The 18,834-nt window shown below is 45.7% G+C and overlaps 1 protein-coding gene across 1 annotated transcript in view; it reads left to right on the top strand.

The window, feature by feature from the left end:
- The window catches only part of dcaf13 (ddb1 and cul4 associated factor 13), a 128,481-nt gene that overhangs the window by 30,850 nt on the left and 78,797 nt on the right, over positions 1–18,834 (top strand). Inside the window, exons 3-5 of the mRNA XM_070888462.1 lie at positions 5,342–5,449; positions 7,667–7,756; positions 9,813–9,968. Coding sequence (XP_070744563.1) covers positions 5,342–5,449; positions 7,667–7,756; positions 9,813–9,968 — 354 coding nt within the window. The remainder of the gene's footprint in view (positions 1–5,341; positions 5,450–7,666; positions 7,757–9,812; positions 9,969–18,834) is intronic.

Here is an 18,834-nt window from a genome sequence, read left to right as displayed (position 1 = left end):
AAATTGTTGTGGCACTGTCTTTGGAGATATGCCAAAGCTTCAAATCTTTGTGCTCAGCATGTTGATGCTGTCTTTGCTACGGAATGGAACACATTTCCATTTGGGCTCAGTATAGCACAGGGTGAATCCAAAGTCAAGTTACCTCTGTTGTTTACCAACGACGTGCTTTAACTCCAAACTTCCAAAGAGCTTCCCTCTCCCTGCTACATTAGTGAGACTTTTTTATATTTTCCACATCAGCCATCATTATGATGACTCTGAGTGAGATTATTATTTAGTGCCAGATTGTTCAGGTTGAGACTATCCAAACTCAATAAATGTAGGATTCTCGCAGTTAGCAAAGAGCAGATTTTTTATCCTGTTGCTTTGGACTTGATTCAGCATCCAGAAGTAAAAGAATACTGACATCCATTACCCCCAATATTGCAACATTTTTTTGACACCATATATTATGATCTCCACTAATTGCTTGGTGGATAAATGCACTTTGTGATGTGGTATAGAATCAAGTGGACCAGATCCCTGGTTCAATTCCTAATATATGCTGAGGTAGCTGTTCTCAGTTGGGATGGCAATAAGGCATTACAATTTGCTTCATTGTTCCAGACTAGGAGGCTGAAAATCTGCTTGACTTTTGTTCCATCACTATCTGATGACTTCCCCTGGAAATTGAGTGTGTGTGTGTGTGTGTGTGTGTGTGTATAGACAAATGAGAAAAGAACTCGACTCTGCTCTGATGCCCTACTGGTCCGTTAGCCTGTAAATGATCCAAAAGCATCCCTTTTGAGCTGGTCACACCCATGAATTGCTGCATTCAGTGAAGGGATAAAATTAGATGAGAGTAAAAAAATTACTTGGTAAGGGCAATAGCTTACAATTTGAAGTACTTCGCAGTTCTCCCCACCCCATATAATTGGGCAGGATGACATCCTGCTAGACCTCCTCTGTTACCAAATTCCGCCCTCCTTCGTCTTCTCTTAAAGTTGGGAAGGAACTGCTCAGCTGATGTGTGCAGCAAGTCTGTCAGCAAGATGCTTTTATTGCAGTTGTACAGTTCGATTTCTTTCCTTGTTCTGAATGCAGATTCAAAAGATGCCAATGTTGCAAGCATCCCCCACTAGTTAAGTGCATGCCAGAACTACAGAATTCTCATCCAGGACCAAGAGGAACCAATTTAAATGTTTATCCATATATGAGCAACGATACAGATGGTGCTGCAATGGGCCCCATCACCCCTAAAATAAGGCTTGTTTTTATAGCACCAATTTATCTGTTCGATGGTATGACACGTGAATTGGCTAGAATAGACTGGCGAATGATACTTAAAGTGTTGACGGTGGATAGGCAATGGCAAACATTTGAAGATCACATGGATGAACTTCAACAATTGTACATCCCTGTCTGGAGTAAAAATAAAACGAGGAAGGTGGCCCAACCGTGGCTAACAAGGGAAATTAAGGATAGTGTTAAATCCAAGGAAGAGGCATATAAATTGGCCAGAAAAAACAGCAAACCTGAGGACTGGGCTAAATTTAGAATTCAGCAGAGAAGGAAAAGGGTTTAATTAGGAGGGGGAAATTAGAGTATGAGAGGAAGCTTGCTGGGAACATAAAAACTGACTGCAAAAACTTCTATAGATATGTGAAGAGAAAAAGATTAGTGAAGACAAACATAGGTCCCTTGCAGTCAGAATCAGGTGACTTTATAATAGGGAATAAAGAAATGGCAGACCAATTGAACAAATACTTTGATTCTGTCTTCACGAAGGAAGACACAAATAACCTTCCGGAACTACTAGGGGACCGAGGATCCAGTGAGAAGGAGGAGCTGAAGGAAATCCTTATTAGTCAGGAAATTGTGTTAGGGAAATTGATGGGATTGAAGGCCGATAAATTCCCAAGGCCTGCATTCCAGAGTTCTAAATGAAGTGGCCCTAGAAATAGTGGATGCATTGATGATCATTTTCCAACAGTCTATCGACTCTGGCTCAGTTCCTATGGACTGGAGGGTAGCTAATGTAACACCACTTTTTAAAAAAGGAGGGAGAGAGAAAATTGGGAATTATAGACTGGTTAGCCTGACATCAGTAGTGGGGAAAATGTTGGAATCAATTATTAAAAATGAAATAGCAGCGCAGTGACAGGATCTGTCCAAGTTAGCATGGATTTATGAAAGGGAAATCATGCTTCACAAATCTTTTAGAATTTTTTAAGGATGTAACTAGTAGAGTGGAGAAGGGAGAACCAGTGGATGTGGTGTATTTGGACTTTCAAAAGGCTTTTGACAAGGTCCCATACGAGATTGGTGTGCAAAATTAAAGCACATGGTATTGGGGGTAATGTATTGATGTGGATAGAGAACTGGTTGGCAGACAGAAAGCAGAGAGTCGGGATAAACGGGTCCTTTTCAGAATGGCAGGCAGTGACCAGAGGGGTGCCGCAGGGCTCAGTGCTGGGACCCCAGCTATTTACAATATACATCAATGATTTAGATGAAGGAATTGAGTGTAACATCTCCAAGATTGTATATGACACTAAGCTGGGTGGCAGTGTGAACTGTGAGGAGGATGCTAAGAGGCTGCAGGGTGACTTGGACAGGTTAGGTGAGTGGGCAAATGCATGGCAGATGCAGTATAATGTGGATAAATGTGAGGTTATCCACTTAGGTGGCAAAAATATGAATGCAGAATATTATCTGAATGGCGGCAGATTAGAAAAAGGGGAGGTGCAACGAGACCTGGGTGTCATGGTACATCAGTCATTGAAAGTTGGCATGCAGGTTCAGCAGGCGGTGAAGAAGGCAAATGGCATGTTGGTCTTCATAGCTAGGGGATTTGAGTATAGGAGCAAGGAGGTCTTACTGCAGTTGTACATTGCCTTGGTGAGGCCTCACCTGGAATATTGTGTTCAGTGTTGATCTCCTAATCTGAGGAAAGACGTTCTTGCTATTGAGGGAGTGCAGCAAAGGTTCACCAAATTGATTCCTGAGATTGCAGGACTTGCATATGAGGAGAGACTGGATTGACTGGGCCTGTATTTACTGGAGTTTAGAAGAATGAGAGAGGATCTCATAGAAACATAAAATTCTGACGGGACTGAACAGGTTAGATGCAGGAAGAATGTTCCCGATGTTGGGGAAGTCCAGAACCGAGGGATACAGTCAAAGGATAAGGGGTAAGCCATTTAGGACTGAGATGAGGAGAAACAGCTTCACTCAGAGAGTTGTTAACCTCTGGAATTCTCTACTGCAGAGAGTTGTTGATGCCAGTTCATTAGATATATTCAAAAAGGAGTTAGATATGGCCCTTCTGGCTAAAGGGTTCAAGGGGTATGGAGAGAAAGCAGAAAAGAGGTACTGAGGTGAATGATCAGCCATGATCTTATTGAATGGTGGTGCAGGCTCGAAGGGCCGAATGGCCTACTCCTGCACCTATTTTTTATGGGCCCAAGTTTCGGCCTCAGTTGCTCCTGATTTTTTGGAGCAATTGGTGTAGAACGGAGTATCTTAGAAATTCAAATTCTCGACATTTAGTTTGCTCCAGTTCGAGTCCTTTAGAACAGTTTCACTTTGGAACAGAATTTTTTTTCCAAAAGGGGCCGTGTCCGGCCACTTACGCCTGTTTTCAAAGTTTCGGCAGTGAAAACTTACTCCAAACTAACTTAGAATGGAGTAAGTGAAGATTTTTGTACGCTGGAAAAAACCTTGTCTACACTTTAGAAAATCAGGCGTAGGTTACAAATCAGACGTAGGGAATGGGGGCGGGGGGGGGGGGGTTTAAAGGGAAGTTTACAAACATTAAACACTTCAGTTTTACAAATAAAGAGCCACCATCAATAATAAATGATTAAAAACATCAATACATCAACCAATAAATCAATTAAAAAAAATTAATAAGAAATAATTTTTTAAAAAATCAATAAATAAAACATTTTCTACTTACCGACTGCAGCACCGGGAGCCCTCCAACAGCGTGCTGGGATATTCCCCCCCCACCCCCCTCCCCCCAGTGTGTCTCTGTCAGTGTCTCTATCTCTCTGTCTGTCTGTCTGTGTGTTTCTCTCTGTCTGTCAGTGTCTGTGTTTCTGACAGAGGGAGGGATGGGGGAGAAGGGGAAGGGGGGAGGAGGAGAAGAGGAAGGGGGGAGGAGGAGAAGAGGAAGGGGGAGGAGGGAAGGGGAAAGGGGGGGAGAGGAGAAGAGGAAGGGGGGGAGAGGGGGGGAGAGGAGAAGAGGAAGGGGAGGAGAGGAGAAGGGGAAAGGGGGGGAGAGGAGAAGGGGAAAGGGGGGGAGAGGAGAAGGGGAAAGGGGGGGGAGAAAGGAAAGGGGGGAAAAGGAAGGGGGGGAAGGAGAAGAAGGGTGGAGGAAGGGGAAGGGGAGGGGGGAAGGAGAAGAAGGGTGGAGGAAGGGGAAGGGGAAGGGGGAGGAGGCTGAACGGGCTGGGTTCGGCCGGGCCCGTCCCCAGCACCAGATTTACAGGTAGGTGGCGTTGGGTCGGGTCGGGGGAAGCGCGGGTCGGGTCGGGGGGACGGAGGGAGGTCGGGTTGGTTCGGGTAGGGAGGGAGGTCGGTTCGGTTCGTGTCGGGGGCGGGGGGAGGGAGGTCAGGTTGGGTCTGGTCCGGTCCGGTGGCGGGGGGAGGGAGGGAGGTTCGGGTTGGGGGGGGGGGGCTGCGAGGGGGAGGGAGGTCAGGTGGGGGCGGGGGGAGTGCGGGTCGGGTCCAGTCCGGGAGTCGGGTCCGGTCCGGGGGCGCGGGGGGGGGGGGGAGCGGGAGTCGAGTTGGGTCGGGAGGAAGCAGGAGCTGGCCGTGGGAGGAGCCTTATGCACGCAGCCCCAGTGAGGCCATTCAGCCAGGGCTAGGGGCTGCGTGCTTCGGGCCCCTCCCACACAGTTTTGGGCGCCTGGAGCTACTGCACATGTGCAGAGGTCCCGGCACTGTTTTCAGCGCAGGGACCTAGCTCCGCCCCCTACAGCTCGTGCTGCGCCGCGCCCGACTCCAGAGGACCAGCAGGGAGCCGGAGAATCCAAGTTTTTTTTAGGCGCACTTTGTGGCGCGAAAAACGGGCGTTCAGGTCCGGCGCGGCCCGAAACTTGGGCCCATAGTTTCTATATAATGACAAACCCAGCTGGAGGTGTTGCATTCTGTCATTATCTAGTTCTCATGCATTCTATATAAATTGAATTCCAAGTTTAGGAATCACTTGAAATGTATTACTGGTTGAAATTTGTAAATATATAAAAAATGATTATGCTGAACTTTCACTCTCTATTTAGCACTTTCAGAAAGAGGTACAGTTCGTGTATGAATCCTTGACATAATGTGAATCTCACTTGTTATTCTTGTGTAGATAAAAGTTTGGAACTTGATGAATCGTGAATGCGTCCGTACTTTACAAGCACACACAGGTTTTGTCAGAGGGCTCTGTTCCAGATTCTGTGGTACATCATTCTTTTCAGTGAGTATAACAGTATCTCTTAAAGTGTACTTAGAGCATAAACAACTTGAGATGATGCTTACGATTGTTTACTTTGTCAAAGGTGCAAGTTTTTTTGTTTGTGGCCTGTTTGTTCAAGTGTCAAGCAATTATTAGATGTATTTCTGACCAATTAATTCGTTAAGTTCCAGTCTACAAAATAGGCATTTGTTACGGACTATTCAAGTTTGGGTCAAAATTCATGTCTCTATTACATAAACCACAATGGGCCCTATGTTTATATTCCCCCACCTCCCCCAATCAGTGACTGTTGTATCAGCTCAGTAAATCAGGTCAATATATCCGTGCATCAGCTCTTCTGTTTCTGCACTAATAATATTGTGATATGTTAGCACATTTGTTCTATCTTTTTCCTGCTAAATTTTAGTAAGTGTCAGCTTGGCAGAGATCATTTTCTGTAGATTTGTTTTATAAAACGAATGACCATTCCTGACCAGTTAGACAACAACAACATGCATTTAAACCCCTTCACTGGATCATTATCAGACAAAAGTTGACATCAAGCCACATAGAGCTATCAGAACAGGGCACCAAAAGCTTGATCAAAGAGGTAGTTTTTAAAGAGTGAATTAAAGGAGGAGCGAGAGACAGGTAGAGAGCGGAGGTATAGGGAGGGAATTCCAGAAGTTAGAGCCGAGGCACCTGATGGCACAGAAACCGGGAATGTGCAAGAGGTCAGAATTGGAGCAGTGCAGAGATCTTGGAGGGTTGTACAGCTGGAGGAGGTTACAGAGGTGTGGGGGTGGGGGGGGGGGGGGGCGGGGGGGTGTGGTTCAAGATCATGGAGCCATTTGAAAACCAGGATGAGAATTTTAAAATTGAGATGTTACCGGACTGGGAGCCAATGTAGGTCAGCGAGGACAGGGGTGATGGGTGAACAGGATTTTTTGCGAGTTCGGATACAGGCAGCAGAGTTTTGGATGAGCTACAGTTTATGGTGGGTGGAAGATGGATGGCCGGCCAGGAGTACATTGGAATAATTAAGTCTAGAGGCATGGATGAGATTTTCAGCAGCAGATGAGCTGAGGCAGAGTTGGAGATGGGCAATGGTACAGAGGTGGAAGTAAGTGGTCTTGGTAATGGAGCAGATATATGGTTGGAAGCTCATCTTGGGGTCAAATACAACACCAAGGTTGTGAATGGCACGGTTTAGCCTCGGAGTGGACAGTGAGAGGGATAGAATCAGTGGCTAGGGAACTAAATTTCTGTCGGGGACCGAAGACAATAACTTTGATCTTCCCAATATTTAGTTGGAGGAAACCTCTGTTCATCCAATACTGGATGTCGGAGAAGATGCATGACAAATCTGAGGTAGTGGAGGGGTCGAGGACGGTGGTGGTAAGGTAGAGCTGGATGTCGTCAGTGTACATTTGGAAACTGACTCTCTGATTTCAGATAATGTCGCCGTGGGGCAGCACATAGATAGAAAAATAGGAGGGGACCAAAGATATATCCTTGGGGATTCTAGAAGTAACAGTGCGGGAGCGGAAAAGAAGCCATTGCAGGGAATTCTCTGGCTGCAACTGGATTGACAAGAGAAAATGCTTACTTTGAGTTTATGTTTTCAACGATTACAAAAATGCCTGCATACTCTTGAGCAATATGCTCTGAATGATCAACTGTGTTTCAAAACTCGAAGTACTTTTGATACTTCATTATTGCCCCTTAATGCTAATAATCATAACTTAATCACTAGGATTAATGGAATTAGTGATGTAAACTAGATACAGACAAAGCTAAGTGAAGAGCTAAAGATTTATGTTTTAAAAATAAATCCAAAAAGTATTGTATTATTGGATATTAAACTATGAACATCTAGCATTTAACATTGGTGGGTTTTTACTAAAAATAAATTTTTGTTGGTGTCCTGTTAAGTTTTTGTTACATTTCCCTCCTCCCAAAAATGTTCAGAAGTTTCTATCCCAGCTTTGTGATGGTTTGTTTATCAGACCTGAGTAACTAAAAGGAATGAGATGTTTGTGACAGAAATAGAAATTAATTTACAATCAAATATATAATCATATTTCAGAGTTCCTCTTCTGGTATAGTTTTCATCAGTATCATGTGACCCACAGTTGCTCCAAAAATTGTTGTTAACTCTCTAAACTTGTACCATACCGGTAAAGATAATAGTTAATACAGAATTTGCTTTGTTTATTTGCATGAACTTTTTTAAAGGTTGGAGATGATAAGACCATCAAACAGTGGAAAATGGAGAGTCCTGGATTTGAGGAGCAAGAAGAGCCGATACACACAATACTAGGCAAGGTATGCCACATTTTGTATTATAATTGATAAATAAAAGATGTATGGCAGGAACCAGTACTTTAAGGAAATAAAGTTGTGCTGGTCACATTTGGGCACCCTCACCAACGTGTGTTTAGTGAGAGGTTATGGAGAGTCATGGATTCTGGGGAGGTCCCAGCAGATTGGAAAACCGCAAATGTAACGCCCCTATTTAAAAAAGGAGGCAGATAAAAAGCAGGAAACTGTAGACTAGTTAGCCTATCACCTGTGGTTGGGAAAATGTTGGTGTCCATTATTAAAGAAGCAGTAGCAGGACATTTGGAAAAGCATAATTCGGTCAGGCAGAGTCGGCATGGATTTATGAAGGGGAAGTCATGTTTGACAAATTTGCTGGAATTTTTTGAGGATGTAACGAGCAGGGTGGATAAAGGGGAACCAGTGGATGTGGTGTATTTGGACTTCCAGAAGGCATTTGACAAGGTGCCACATAAAGGGCTACTGCACAAGATAAAAGTTCACGGGGTTGGGGGTAATATATAAGCATGAATAGAGGATTGGCTAACTAACAGAACGCAGAGAGTCTGGATAAATCGTTCATTCTCTGGTTGGCAAACAGGAACGAGTGGGGTGCCGCAGGGATCAGTGCTGGGACCCCAACTATTTATAATCTATATTAACGACTTCGAAGAAGGGACTGAGTGTAACATAGCCAAGTTTGCTGACGATACAAAAATCGAGGAAAAGCAATATGTGAGGAGGGGACACAAAATCTGCAAAAGGACATAGACAGGCTAAGTGAGTGGGCAAAAATTTGGCAGATGGAGCATAATGTTAGAAAGTGTGAGGTCATGCACTTTGGCAGAAAGAAAATCAAAGAGTAAGTTATTATTTAAATGGAGAGAGATTGCAAAGTGCTGCAGTACAGTGGGACCTGGGGGTACTTGTGCATGAAACACAAAAGGATAGTATGCAGGTACAGCAAGTGATCAGGAAGGCCAATGGAATCTTGGCCTTTATTGCAAAGGTGATGGAGTATAAAAGCAGGGAAGTCTTGCTACAGCTATACAGGGTATTGGTGAGGCCACACCTGGAATACTGCGTGCAGTTTTGGTTTCCATATTTACGAAAGGATATATTTGCTTTGGAGGTAGTTCAGAGAAGGTTCACTAGGTTGATTCCAGAGATGAGGGGTTGACTTATGAGGAAAGGTTGAGTAGGTTGGGCCTCTACTCATTGGAATTCAGAAGAATGAGAGGTGATCGTATCGAAACGTATAAGATTATGAGGGGGCTTGACAAGGTGGATGCAGAGAGGATGTTTCCACTGATGGGGGAGATTAGAACTAGAGGGCATGATCTTTAGAATAAGGGGCTGCCCATTTAAAACAGAGATGAGGAGAAATTTATTCTCGGAGGGTTGTAAATCTGTGGAATTCGCAGCCTCAGAGAGCTGTGGAAGCTGGGACATTGAATACATTTAAGACAGAAATAGATAGTTTCTTAAACGATAAAGGGATAAGGGGTTATGGAGAGCGGGCAGAGAAGTGGAGCTGAGCCCATGATCTTACTGAATGGCAGAGCAGGCTCGAGGGGCTGTATGACCTACTCCTGTTGCTATTATATTCATATGTCATGCATGCTAAGGTCATATCGAGCTACCAGACATTGGTGGGAAAAGCTCACCCAAGAAAAACATTCCGTGGTCCTTGCTCTGCCGTCCGAAGTGTAATCTAAATAAATTCTAACTCCACACCATCCTGACTTGGAAATATTATCGCCGTTCTTTCATCGTCACTGGGTCAAAATCCTGGAACTTCCTACCTAACAGCACTGTGGGAGTATCTTCACCACACAGACTGCAGAGGTTCAAGAAGGTGGCTCACCATCATTTTCTCGAGGACAACTAGGGATGGGCAGTGATGCCCACAACCCATGAATTAATTATTTTTAAACTGAGCACGAGCAAAGATGAGAAATGTACCAAATTAGCATTAGCAATACCCTGGCATTGTTGCATATTTTTAGTAGTGTGCTTGTTTAGTATTCCTAATAAACGTGATTACTATGCTTGTGCTTAGACTGTTTACACAGGAATTGATCACCATTGGAGGGATGGTGTGTTTGCAACATGTGGACAGCAGGTGGACATCTGGGATGAGCAGAGGACCAGCCCAATCCGCTCATTTACTTGGGGTGTGGACAGTATCAGCAGTGTTAAATTCAATCCAATAGAGGTAATATTGTCACTTCTGAGAAAAATGCTACTGAAAGTAAACAAATACAATATTTGACTAGACAAAATAAAAACATGATTTTAAACATTATTCTACAGGAGATTGTGCTGCCCTTTCATGATATTAAAATTATTCTTGCACTAAAATTGGTCTTAAGTCTTCCTATTTATCAGGCTAAAACTGGCAAGTCTCTTCTGCTTGTAAAACATTTTCCAGTGCTTGGAGTACTTTTCACATTTAATCAGCAGAAGGCAAGAACATTTTGTGGTTGAGAGAGTAAGATCAAGTGACAGTGTTTCTTCATCACTGTCATCTTCCTCTTCCTGTTGTCTGGGAAGCTTCCAGTTCTTGGGTATCTGAAATGAAAAAGGGTTAGGTTGTGGTGAGGGGACAGGACAGAGTGAGAAGTGTGTGTCTGTACCATCAACAACCTATGGGTCATAAGGAATTATAGGATGAGGGAGAAGTGTGAAGACATGAGGAGGATTAGGAATGCAGAGACTCTCCTCATTGACCCCTCCAGTGGCCACAGCCTCAGCAATATCCCTTTCCATGATGGCCAGCACCGTCTCTTCCTTGGTTGTTGAAACATTCAGGCGTGCTCATCCTCCAGTTCTTTGCTGTTGCCTCCTGTTATGCGCCATCTTCTCCTGCAAGAAAGAGGGAAGTGTGTTTGAGAATGCCTGCGATCTGTTTGGGTGATGTAGCTGTAATCGTTGAATAGCTGCCAGTGTCACCTCCCAAATCCATGCCCATCTTTCCCGCAACTCCATGTTTAAATCCCTCTAATCAGATTATCAACCCTGCCACAGTACTGAAAGGACCTTTATCGAAGTCCCAAATGACGTTCTGTGTGACAGTGACCATGGTTACATGGTCATTCTTCTCGTCCTGTCTTCAGCCTTTGACACAGTTGACCAAAGCAAACTCCTCCAATGCCTCTCCTCTGTTGTCCAGCTGGGTGGAAGTGCCCTCACCTGGTTCCAGTCTTATCTACCCAGACGTAGCCAGAGAATCACCTGCAATGGCTTCTCTTCCTGCTCCCGTATCGTTACCTCTGGTGTCCCCCAAGGAGCTATTCTGGCCTTCTCCTATTTCTCATCAGCATGCTGCCCTCGACATTATCCAAAAACACATGTAGGTTGACGACACCCAATTCTATCTCACCACCACCTCTCTCGACCACACCATTGTATCTCATTTGTCACTCTGCTTGTCCGACATCCAGTACTGGATGAGCAGATATTTCCTCGAACTAAATATTGGGAAGACCAAAGCCATTGTCTTCAGTCCCTGACACAAACTCTGTTCCCTAATCACCGACTCGATTCCTCTCCCTGGTCGCTGTCTTGTGGCTGAGCCAGACTGTTTGCAACCTTGGTGTTGTATTTGACTCTGAAATGAGCTTCCGGCCACATATCCTCTCCATCACCAAGACCGCATACTAACACCTCCGTAACATCGCCTGTTGCTGCCCCACCTCAACTCATCTGCTGAGACCCTCATCCATGCCCTTGTTACCTCTAGCCTTGATTATTCCAATGCTCTCTTGGTCTGCTCTCATCTTCCACTCTTCATAAATTGGAGCTCATCCAAAACTCTGCTGCCGTATCCTGTCTCGCATCCTGTCAGCCATCATCCCTGTGCTCGCTGACCTACATTGGCTTCCGGTCCGGTAACACCTCGATTTTAAAAATTCTCATCCTTGCTTTCAAATTGCTCCATGGCCTCGCCCCTCCCCATCTCTAATCTCCTCCAGCCATACAACCCTCCGAGATCTTTGAGCTCCTCCAATTTTGGCCTTTTGCGCATCCACGAAAAGCCATGCCTTAAACTGCCTCTACCCCAAACTCTGGAATTTCCTCCCTAAACCTTTCTGCCTCTTTTTACCTCTCCTTTAAGACACTCCTTAAAACATACTTCTTTGACTAAGCTTTTGGTCTTCTATCCTAATAATAACTCCTACAGGACTCGGTGTCACATTTTGTCTGATTCCTGGGAAGCATCTTGGGATGTTTTGCTATCTTAAAGGTGCTATACAAATGCAAGTTGTTGCTGTTGAGTTGTGAGGGTAAGGTGAAGTATGTAAATTGAAGGGTTGAGCACTGATTGTGAGTAATGAAGGTGGTGTGAATTGAGCAGTTGATGAGGCTAGTGGTGCAGCTGGTAGGATATGCCATTTGTAGATTAAACTTGCTTGACAACTCTCGTCAGTTGTTGTCTGATCATTAAACTTCTTCCTACATTGCATCTGTGTTCTTGCAGCTATACTCCTGGCATTATTTCCTCCCACTACCTCGTCATCACATGTCTTGACCTCCTGTGCCCTTGCAGATAGAGGATGTGTCTCCACCTTCTGCACCAAGGCCTCCAGTGTGACATCAGCAAACCTTGGTGCACACTCTCTCACCTGTTGATCCATTCTTCAAAGTATTCGGGCACAGATTCTGTTCACAAAAAAAGAAAGACTTGGATTTATATAGCACCTTTCACGACCACTGGACATCTCAAAGCGCTTTACAGCCAATTAAGTACTTTTGGAGTGTAGTCACTGTCATAATGTAGGAAACAAAGGACTCCCATCATTTCTTCCAGCCATAACGCACATCCCATTTAAGAGCTGCAGGCTGCATGTAACTAGCGCTGGCCACTCACAATATCACCCACTCACCAATTTAATGTTCTGGCTACAGCGCAATGAACGAGCGCGGGTTAACCAAGTACCCCCATTCTCCGCGCACTGTTCTGCGATTTATCCAAGTCATTGTTCTTCATCCCGTACAATAAATAATAGTAGAATTCAATCTGTAGAGTCCAGAATGACGGGATATTTAATTGGAAAATAACTTCCAGTCTCGTGTTTACTCAAAACAGTCCTGCTTAGCAGTACAACAACAACTTGCATTTATATAGTGCCTTTAACGTTGTAAAACGTCCCAAGGCACTTCACTGGAGCGTTATCAGACAAAATGCGACACTGAGCACAATAAGAAGATATTAGGACAGGTGATCAAAATGAAGTTTCCACATGATCTTTTCACAGGCTGTGCACATGTTGCGTTACACCTACAGCTAACATTTCACACATCAGCTGATGAGGTACACTGCACTAAGTCAACAATAGAAAATAACATGGTACCTGCAAATTTAAGCAAATCTTGTATTGCAGTCCATTTTAGTTTGTTACATATATTTTTTGAAATTATGGTTTGAGAAATGTTGCTATTGTATGATCTTTGAGGTAATTCAGATTTGCTTTGCTCTCTGTACTTTAACTGATTTGAGTATCGTTAATGTTACATTGCTCAAGGGGTCAGTGCTGGGTCCACTTTTGTTTTCGGTGTATATAGATGGGTAGGCCACAGTTAATTACGTTGTACGGTTTTGGGCATCGATTACCGAAAGGATATTAAATAGAGCGTTTTCAGCAGCAAAATGCTTGGAATGGGAAACTATAGTTGAGAGGAGGTGCTTGAGATGGTGGGCCTATTTCCACTGGAGCAGAAAAGATTAGGTTATTTAGTAGAGGCTTTTAAAATGATGATGAGTTTTGATAGAGTGCATAGGGAAAGTCTGTTTCCTCTGAAATAAAAACAAAAAAATGCTGGAACTACTCAACAGGTCAGGCATCTGTGGAGAGAGAAACAGTTAACGTTTCAGGTTGATGAACTTTTGTCAGAACTGGATTTCACCGGTTTTAAGCAAGTACGGAGGTGGGGGGAGGGGAGGAAAGCACAAAAGCGAAAGTCTGTGATGGTGTAGAAGGCAGGAGATGAAATGACAAAAGAGATGATAGTACAAGGCAAAAGAAGATGATAATGGGATAAGTAAAGAATCAAAAGATGGGTCTAGAAGAGCTGTAAATGGCATTGGCATAAACCTCAGCAACAGCTACCATCCAAAAAATAGGGAAGAGGTTATGATCTGAAATTGTTGAACTCCATGTTGAGTCTGGAAGGCTGTAAAGTGCTTAAGAGAAAGAAGAGGTGCTGTTCCTCGAGCTTGCGTTGAGCTTCATTAGAACAGTGTAGGAGGCTGGGGACCAAGAGGTCAGAGTGGGAGTGGAGCAGAGAATTAAAGTGATAAGCGAACGGAGGCTCGGGGTCACGCTTACAGACTGAACGGAGGTGTTCGGCAAACTAGGCCCCTAATCTGCATTTGGTCTCCCCGATATAGAGGAGACCACATCGTGAGAAGCAAATACAGTATATAGGGCCCAAGTTTCGAGCCGTGCCTAGAACGGCGCAGTCCCGACCGGGACGCCCGTTTTTCGTGCCACAAGGTGCACCTAAAAAAAACTTCCAGATTCTCCAGCTCCCTGCAGGTCGTTTGCAGCTCGGGACAGCGCAGCACGAGCAGTAGGGGGTGGAGCCAGGTCCCTGCGCTGAAAACAGTGCCGGGACCTCTGCACATGCGCGCTACAGTGGGCGCGCATGTGCAGTAGCTCCAGGCGCCCAAAACTGTGTGGGAGGGGCCCGAAGCACGCAGCCCCTAGCCCTGGCCGAATGGCCTCACTGGGGCTGCGTGAATAAGGCTCCTCCCACGGCCAGCTCCTGCTTCCTCCCGACCCAACTCGACTCCCGCTTCCAGCCCCCCGCCTCCGGACCGGACCCGACACCGACCTGACTTCCGCCCCCGGACCCGACCCGACACCGACCCGACACCGACCCGACTCCCGCTTCCCCCCCCCCCCCACCCCCCGGACTGGACCCGACCTGACTCCCGCTTCCCATCCCCCCTCCCCCACCACCCCTGGACTGGATCCGACCTGACCTCCCTCCCCCCGACCTGACCTCCCTCTCCCTCCCTCCCCTCGACCCGAACCGAACCGACCTCCCTCCCACCACACCCCCCGACCCGCACTCCCCCCGACCCGACCCAATGCCACCTACCTGTAAATCTGGTGCTGGGGACGGGCCCTGCCCGAAGTCTCGGGCCCGGCCCGTTCACCCCCACCCCCCCTCCATCTCCTTTCCCCTCCCCCCCCCCATCTCCTTTCCCCTCTCCCCCCCCCCATCTCCTTTCCCCTCCCCCCCCATCTCCTTTCCCCTCCCCCCCCATCTCCTTTCCCCTCCCCCCCCATCTCCTTTCCCCTCCCCCCCCATCTCCTTTCCCCTCCCCCCCCATCTCCTTTCCCCTCCCATTCTTCTCCCCCCATCTCCTTTCCCTTCCCCCCCCCATCTCCTTTCCCCTCCCCCCCCATCTCCTTTCCCCTCCCCCCCCCCCCATCTCCTTTCCCCTCCCCCCCCCCCCCCATCTCCTTTCCCCTCCCCCCCCTCCATCTCCTTTCCCCCCCCTCCATCTCCTTTTCCCCCCCCTCCATCTCCTTTTCCCCCCCTCCATCTCCTTTTCCCCCCCTCCATCTCCTTTCCCCCCCCTCATCTCCTTTCCCCCCCTCCATCTCCTTTCCCCCCCCTCCATCTCCTTTCCCCCCCCTCCATCTCCTTTCCCCCCCCTCCATCTCCTTTCCCCCCCTCCATCTCCTTTCCCCCCCCTCCATCTCCTTTCCCCCCCCCTCCATCTCCTTTCCCCCCCCTCCATCTCCTTTCCCCCCCCTCCATCTCCTTTCCCCCCCCTCCATCTCCTTTCCCCCCCCCATCTCCTTTCCCCCCCCTCCATCTCCCTTTCCCCCCTTTCCATCTCCCCTTTCCATCTCCCCCATCCCTCCCCCTTCTCCCCCCCCTCTGTCCCTCTACCCCCCTCCTCCCCCTCCCCTCGCTGTCAGAAACACAGACACTGACAGACAGAGAGTGAGACACACAGACAGAGAGATAGAGACACTGACAGAGACACACTGAGGGGGGGGGGGGGGGCATCCCAGCACGCTGTTGGAGGGCTCCCGGTGCTGCAGTCGGTAAGTAGAAAATGTTTTATTTATTGATTTTTTTAAAAAAAAATTATTTCTTATTAATTTTTTTTGATTGATTTATTGGTTGATTTATTGATGTATTTATCATTTATTATTGATGATGGCTCTTTATTTGTAAAACTGAAGTGTTTAATGTTTGTAAACTTCCCTTTCAACCCCCCCCCCCCCATTCCCTACGCCTGATTTGTAACCTACGCCTGATTTTCTAAAGTGTAGACAAGGTTTTTTCGAGCGTACAAAAATCTTCACTTACTCCATTCTAAGTTAGTTTGGAGTATGTTTTCACTGACGAAACTTTGAAAACAGGCGTAAGTGGCCGGACATGCCCCCGTTTGAAAAAAAAATTCTGTTCCAAGTGAAACTGTTCTAACTGACGAGAACTGGAGCAAACTAAATGATGAAAATTCCGATTTCTAAGATACTCCGTTCTACACCAGTTGCTCCTAAAAATCAGGAGCAAATCATGTCGAAATTTGGGGCCGATGATACTAAATTGCAAGAAGTACAACAGTTTCCAATGGCTGGGTAGGCATTAACCAAGAGTCATCAATTTAAAATGGTCACCAAGAGGGTGAAGAGGGTGAAGAGAGAGACTAGGAATTTTTTACACAAAGGGTTGTTGGGAGTATGAAATACCAGGGGAGAAATTCAATTCCTGGAAACTGGCATGAAATGAGCAGTGCAATCGGAACGTGCACCTGAAGACATTGACCTGAGGGGCTTCAGTTCAAAGGCCTCTTCCTAAAGACAGCACTCCTTCAGCGCCATGCTAGAGTGTCAGCCTAGATTATATGCTCAAGTCTCTTGCGTGGGGTTTGAACCCATGACCATCTGACTTGGGCGAGAGCGCTACCATTGAGCCAAGACTGACACTTGACAGAAAATTGTGCTTTCATGTTTGACCCATGGCTGAGCAGCTACTAATGGAAGTTTTGTTAATACCTGAGCAGACTGCGTTGGAGACCCTCCGCTCTTGGGCTAATGTAGCCAAAACCTGCACTATTTTTAAATATTGTATTTCATTTAAATTTTGTTTTCTTATTTGGGTTGGAGAAAGATTGTAAGCTTGGACAATATGGACAAGTAATTGAATACATTGATTACTTGTTCTAAGACAGTTGTCCTTCAGTCTTTTCAGAAAATATATCTGGAATGTAGATATATGAACCAACTGCGTGTCTGCATTTTATGTGGACAGCTAATATTTGTTGACAAATAATCAGTGTGCAATTTAAACTTCCCAGTCTGCCTTAAAGTTACCTCATAATGCACCTCTGGAAAGCCCTGCGAAATGCGCAGCAATGAATGCCTCTTGCTTATAAGATAGAATTGATGTGAGGCATCCGGCGTATAAGTGCGGAAACACGTATTAAATATAGTTGAACTTATTTTTGTCTTTTTGATCTAATCTAACTACTGACTAGGAAGTAACCGCTAATAACACAATTTTTTTTTAAATCAATCACAGTTTAATGGTAGCTGCTATTGGCACATGAAATGCCAATCATAACAGAATTAAGGAGAAATTAATTACTTAGATTCTCGCATCTGGTTATTTTTGCTGGTGTAAGTTTTTTTTACAATTACTGACTCTGCAGGGTTGAGTTTTAAATGTAGTTTGATCATAGCAGAATTTAATAGCTGATTTCTTAATTCACTATTAAATCTAATTCAATTAAGGTAAACGGGTAGCTTCATGGCGTTTTGGCATTTTTACTACTTGATGTATTATGTTCACTTGAGGCTGGCTAAGGATTCACAGTTGACTTGCTCATGAGCTGTGGGAATTTTTTTTTAAACGGTCACGGAAAAATTCCTGAAGCTTCCTCATGCTTTTTAAAATGTAAATATATGCATAGCAGACTGGCTATCTTTGTAACGTTTTAAAACCCTATCAAATTACAGTCTACTGCTGTTTCTTGGCAATTGTTTGGAATCAACAAATGTTAGTTGCTAGTCAGAACCAAGATAGCCAAATTTGTGACCGCAAAACACACAGAAATAAATACAACATGGAGTACATGGCAATTGGCATATTGTGCACAAGTCGCTGTTTTTAAAAAAAAAATGAATCCACTTTTAACAGCTTTAATTGTGGCATAGAGAAGAGTCAACTGAAATAGAGTATTGCAGGTACAGCGAGCAATTAAGAAACCAAATGGTATAAGAACATAAGAAATAGGAGCAGGCCGTTTGGCCCCTTGAGCCTGCTCCGCCATTCAATGAGATCATGGCTGATCTGATCATGGACTCGGCTCCACTTCCCTGCCCAATCCCCATAACCCTTTACTCCCTTATCGCTCAAAAATCTGTCTATCTCCGCCTTAAATATAGTTAATGACCCAGCCTCCACAGCTCTCTGGGGCAAGAATTCCATAGATTTACAACCCTCAGAGAAGAAATTTCTCCTTATCTCATTTTTAAATGGGCAGCCCCTTATTCTAAGACTACGTCCCCTAGTTTTAGTTTCCTCTATGAGTGGAAATATCTTCTCTTACATACACCTTGTCGAGCCCCCTCATTATCTTATATGTTTCAATAAGATCACACCTCATTCTTCTGAACTCCAATGTATATAGGCCCAGTCTACTAAACCTATCCTCATTTCAACCCCCTCATCTCCAGAATCAACCTAGTGAACCTTCTCTGAACAGCCTCCAATGGGCCATAAAAGGAGCCGTGAGTGGCCTCGGGAACAGCGTGGAGGCCCTGACCTGCGTGGGAACACCAGCGGCAGGTTGGGGCCATAAGAGGAGCGGAGGTATGATGGCCCGGGAGCAGCATGGAGGCCCCGACCTGCGTGAGAACACCAGCGACAGGTCGGGGCCATAAAAGGATCAGCGAGTGGTCTCTGGAGCAGCGTGGAGGCATACCACTCCAGGGAGTAGTGCGAGCTGGTGCAGGTGGGCGACGGCAGCGAAGAGTGATGTCATCAAGGTCCAGGTCGGTGCTTGGAGCGTGGGCGGATACAGCAGGAGTGGCAAGGTCGGGGTGAAG

Source organism: Pristiophorus japonicus, chromosome 1, assembly GCF_044704955.1.
Source record: "Pristiophorus japonicus isolate sPriJap1 chromosome 1, sPriJap1.hap1, whole genome shotgun sequence".
Classification (NCBI taxonomy): Eukaryota; Metazoa; Chordata; class Chondrichthyes; family Pristiophoridae; genus Pristiophorus; species Pristiophorus japonicus.
Note: the sequence above shows the minus strand (reverse complement) of the source record. Positions and strands in the feature narration are given on the sequence as shown.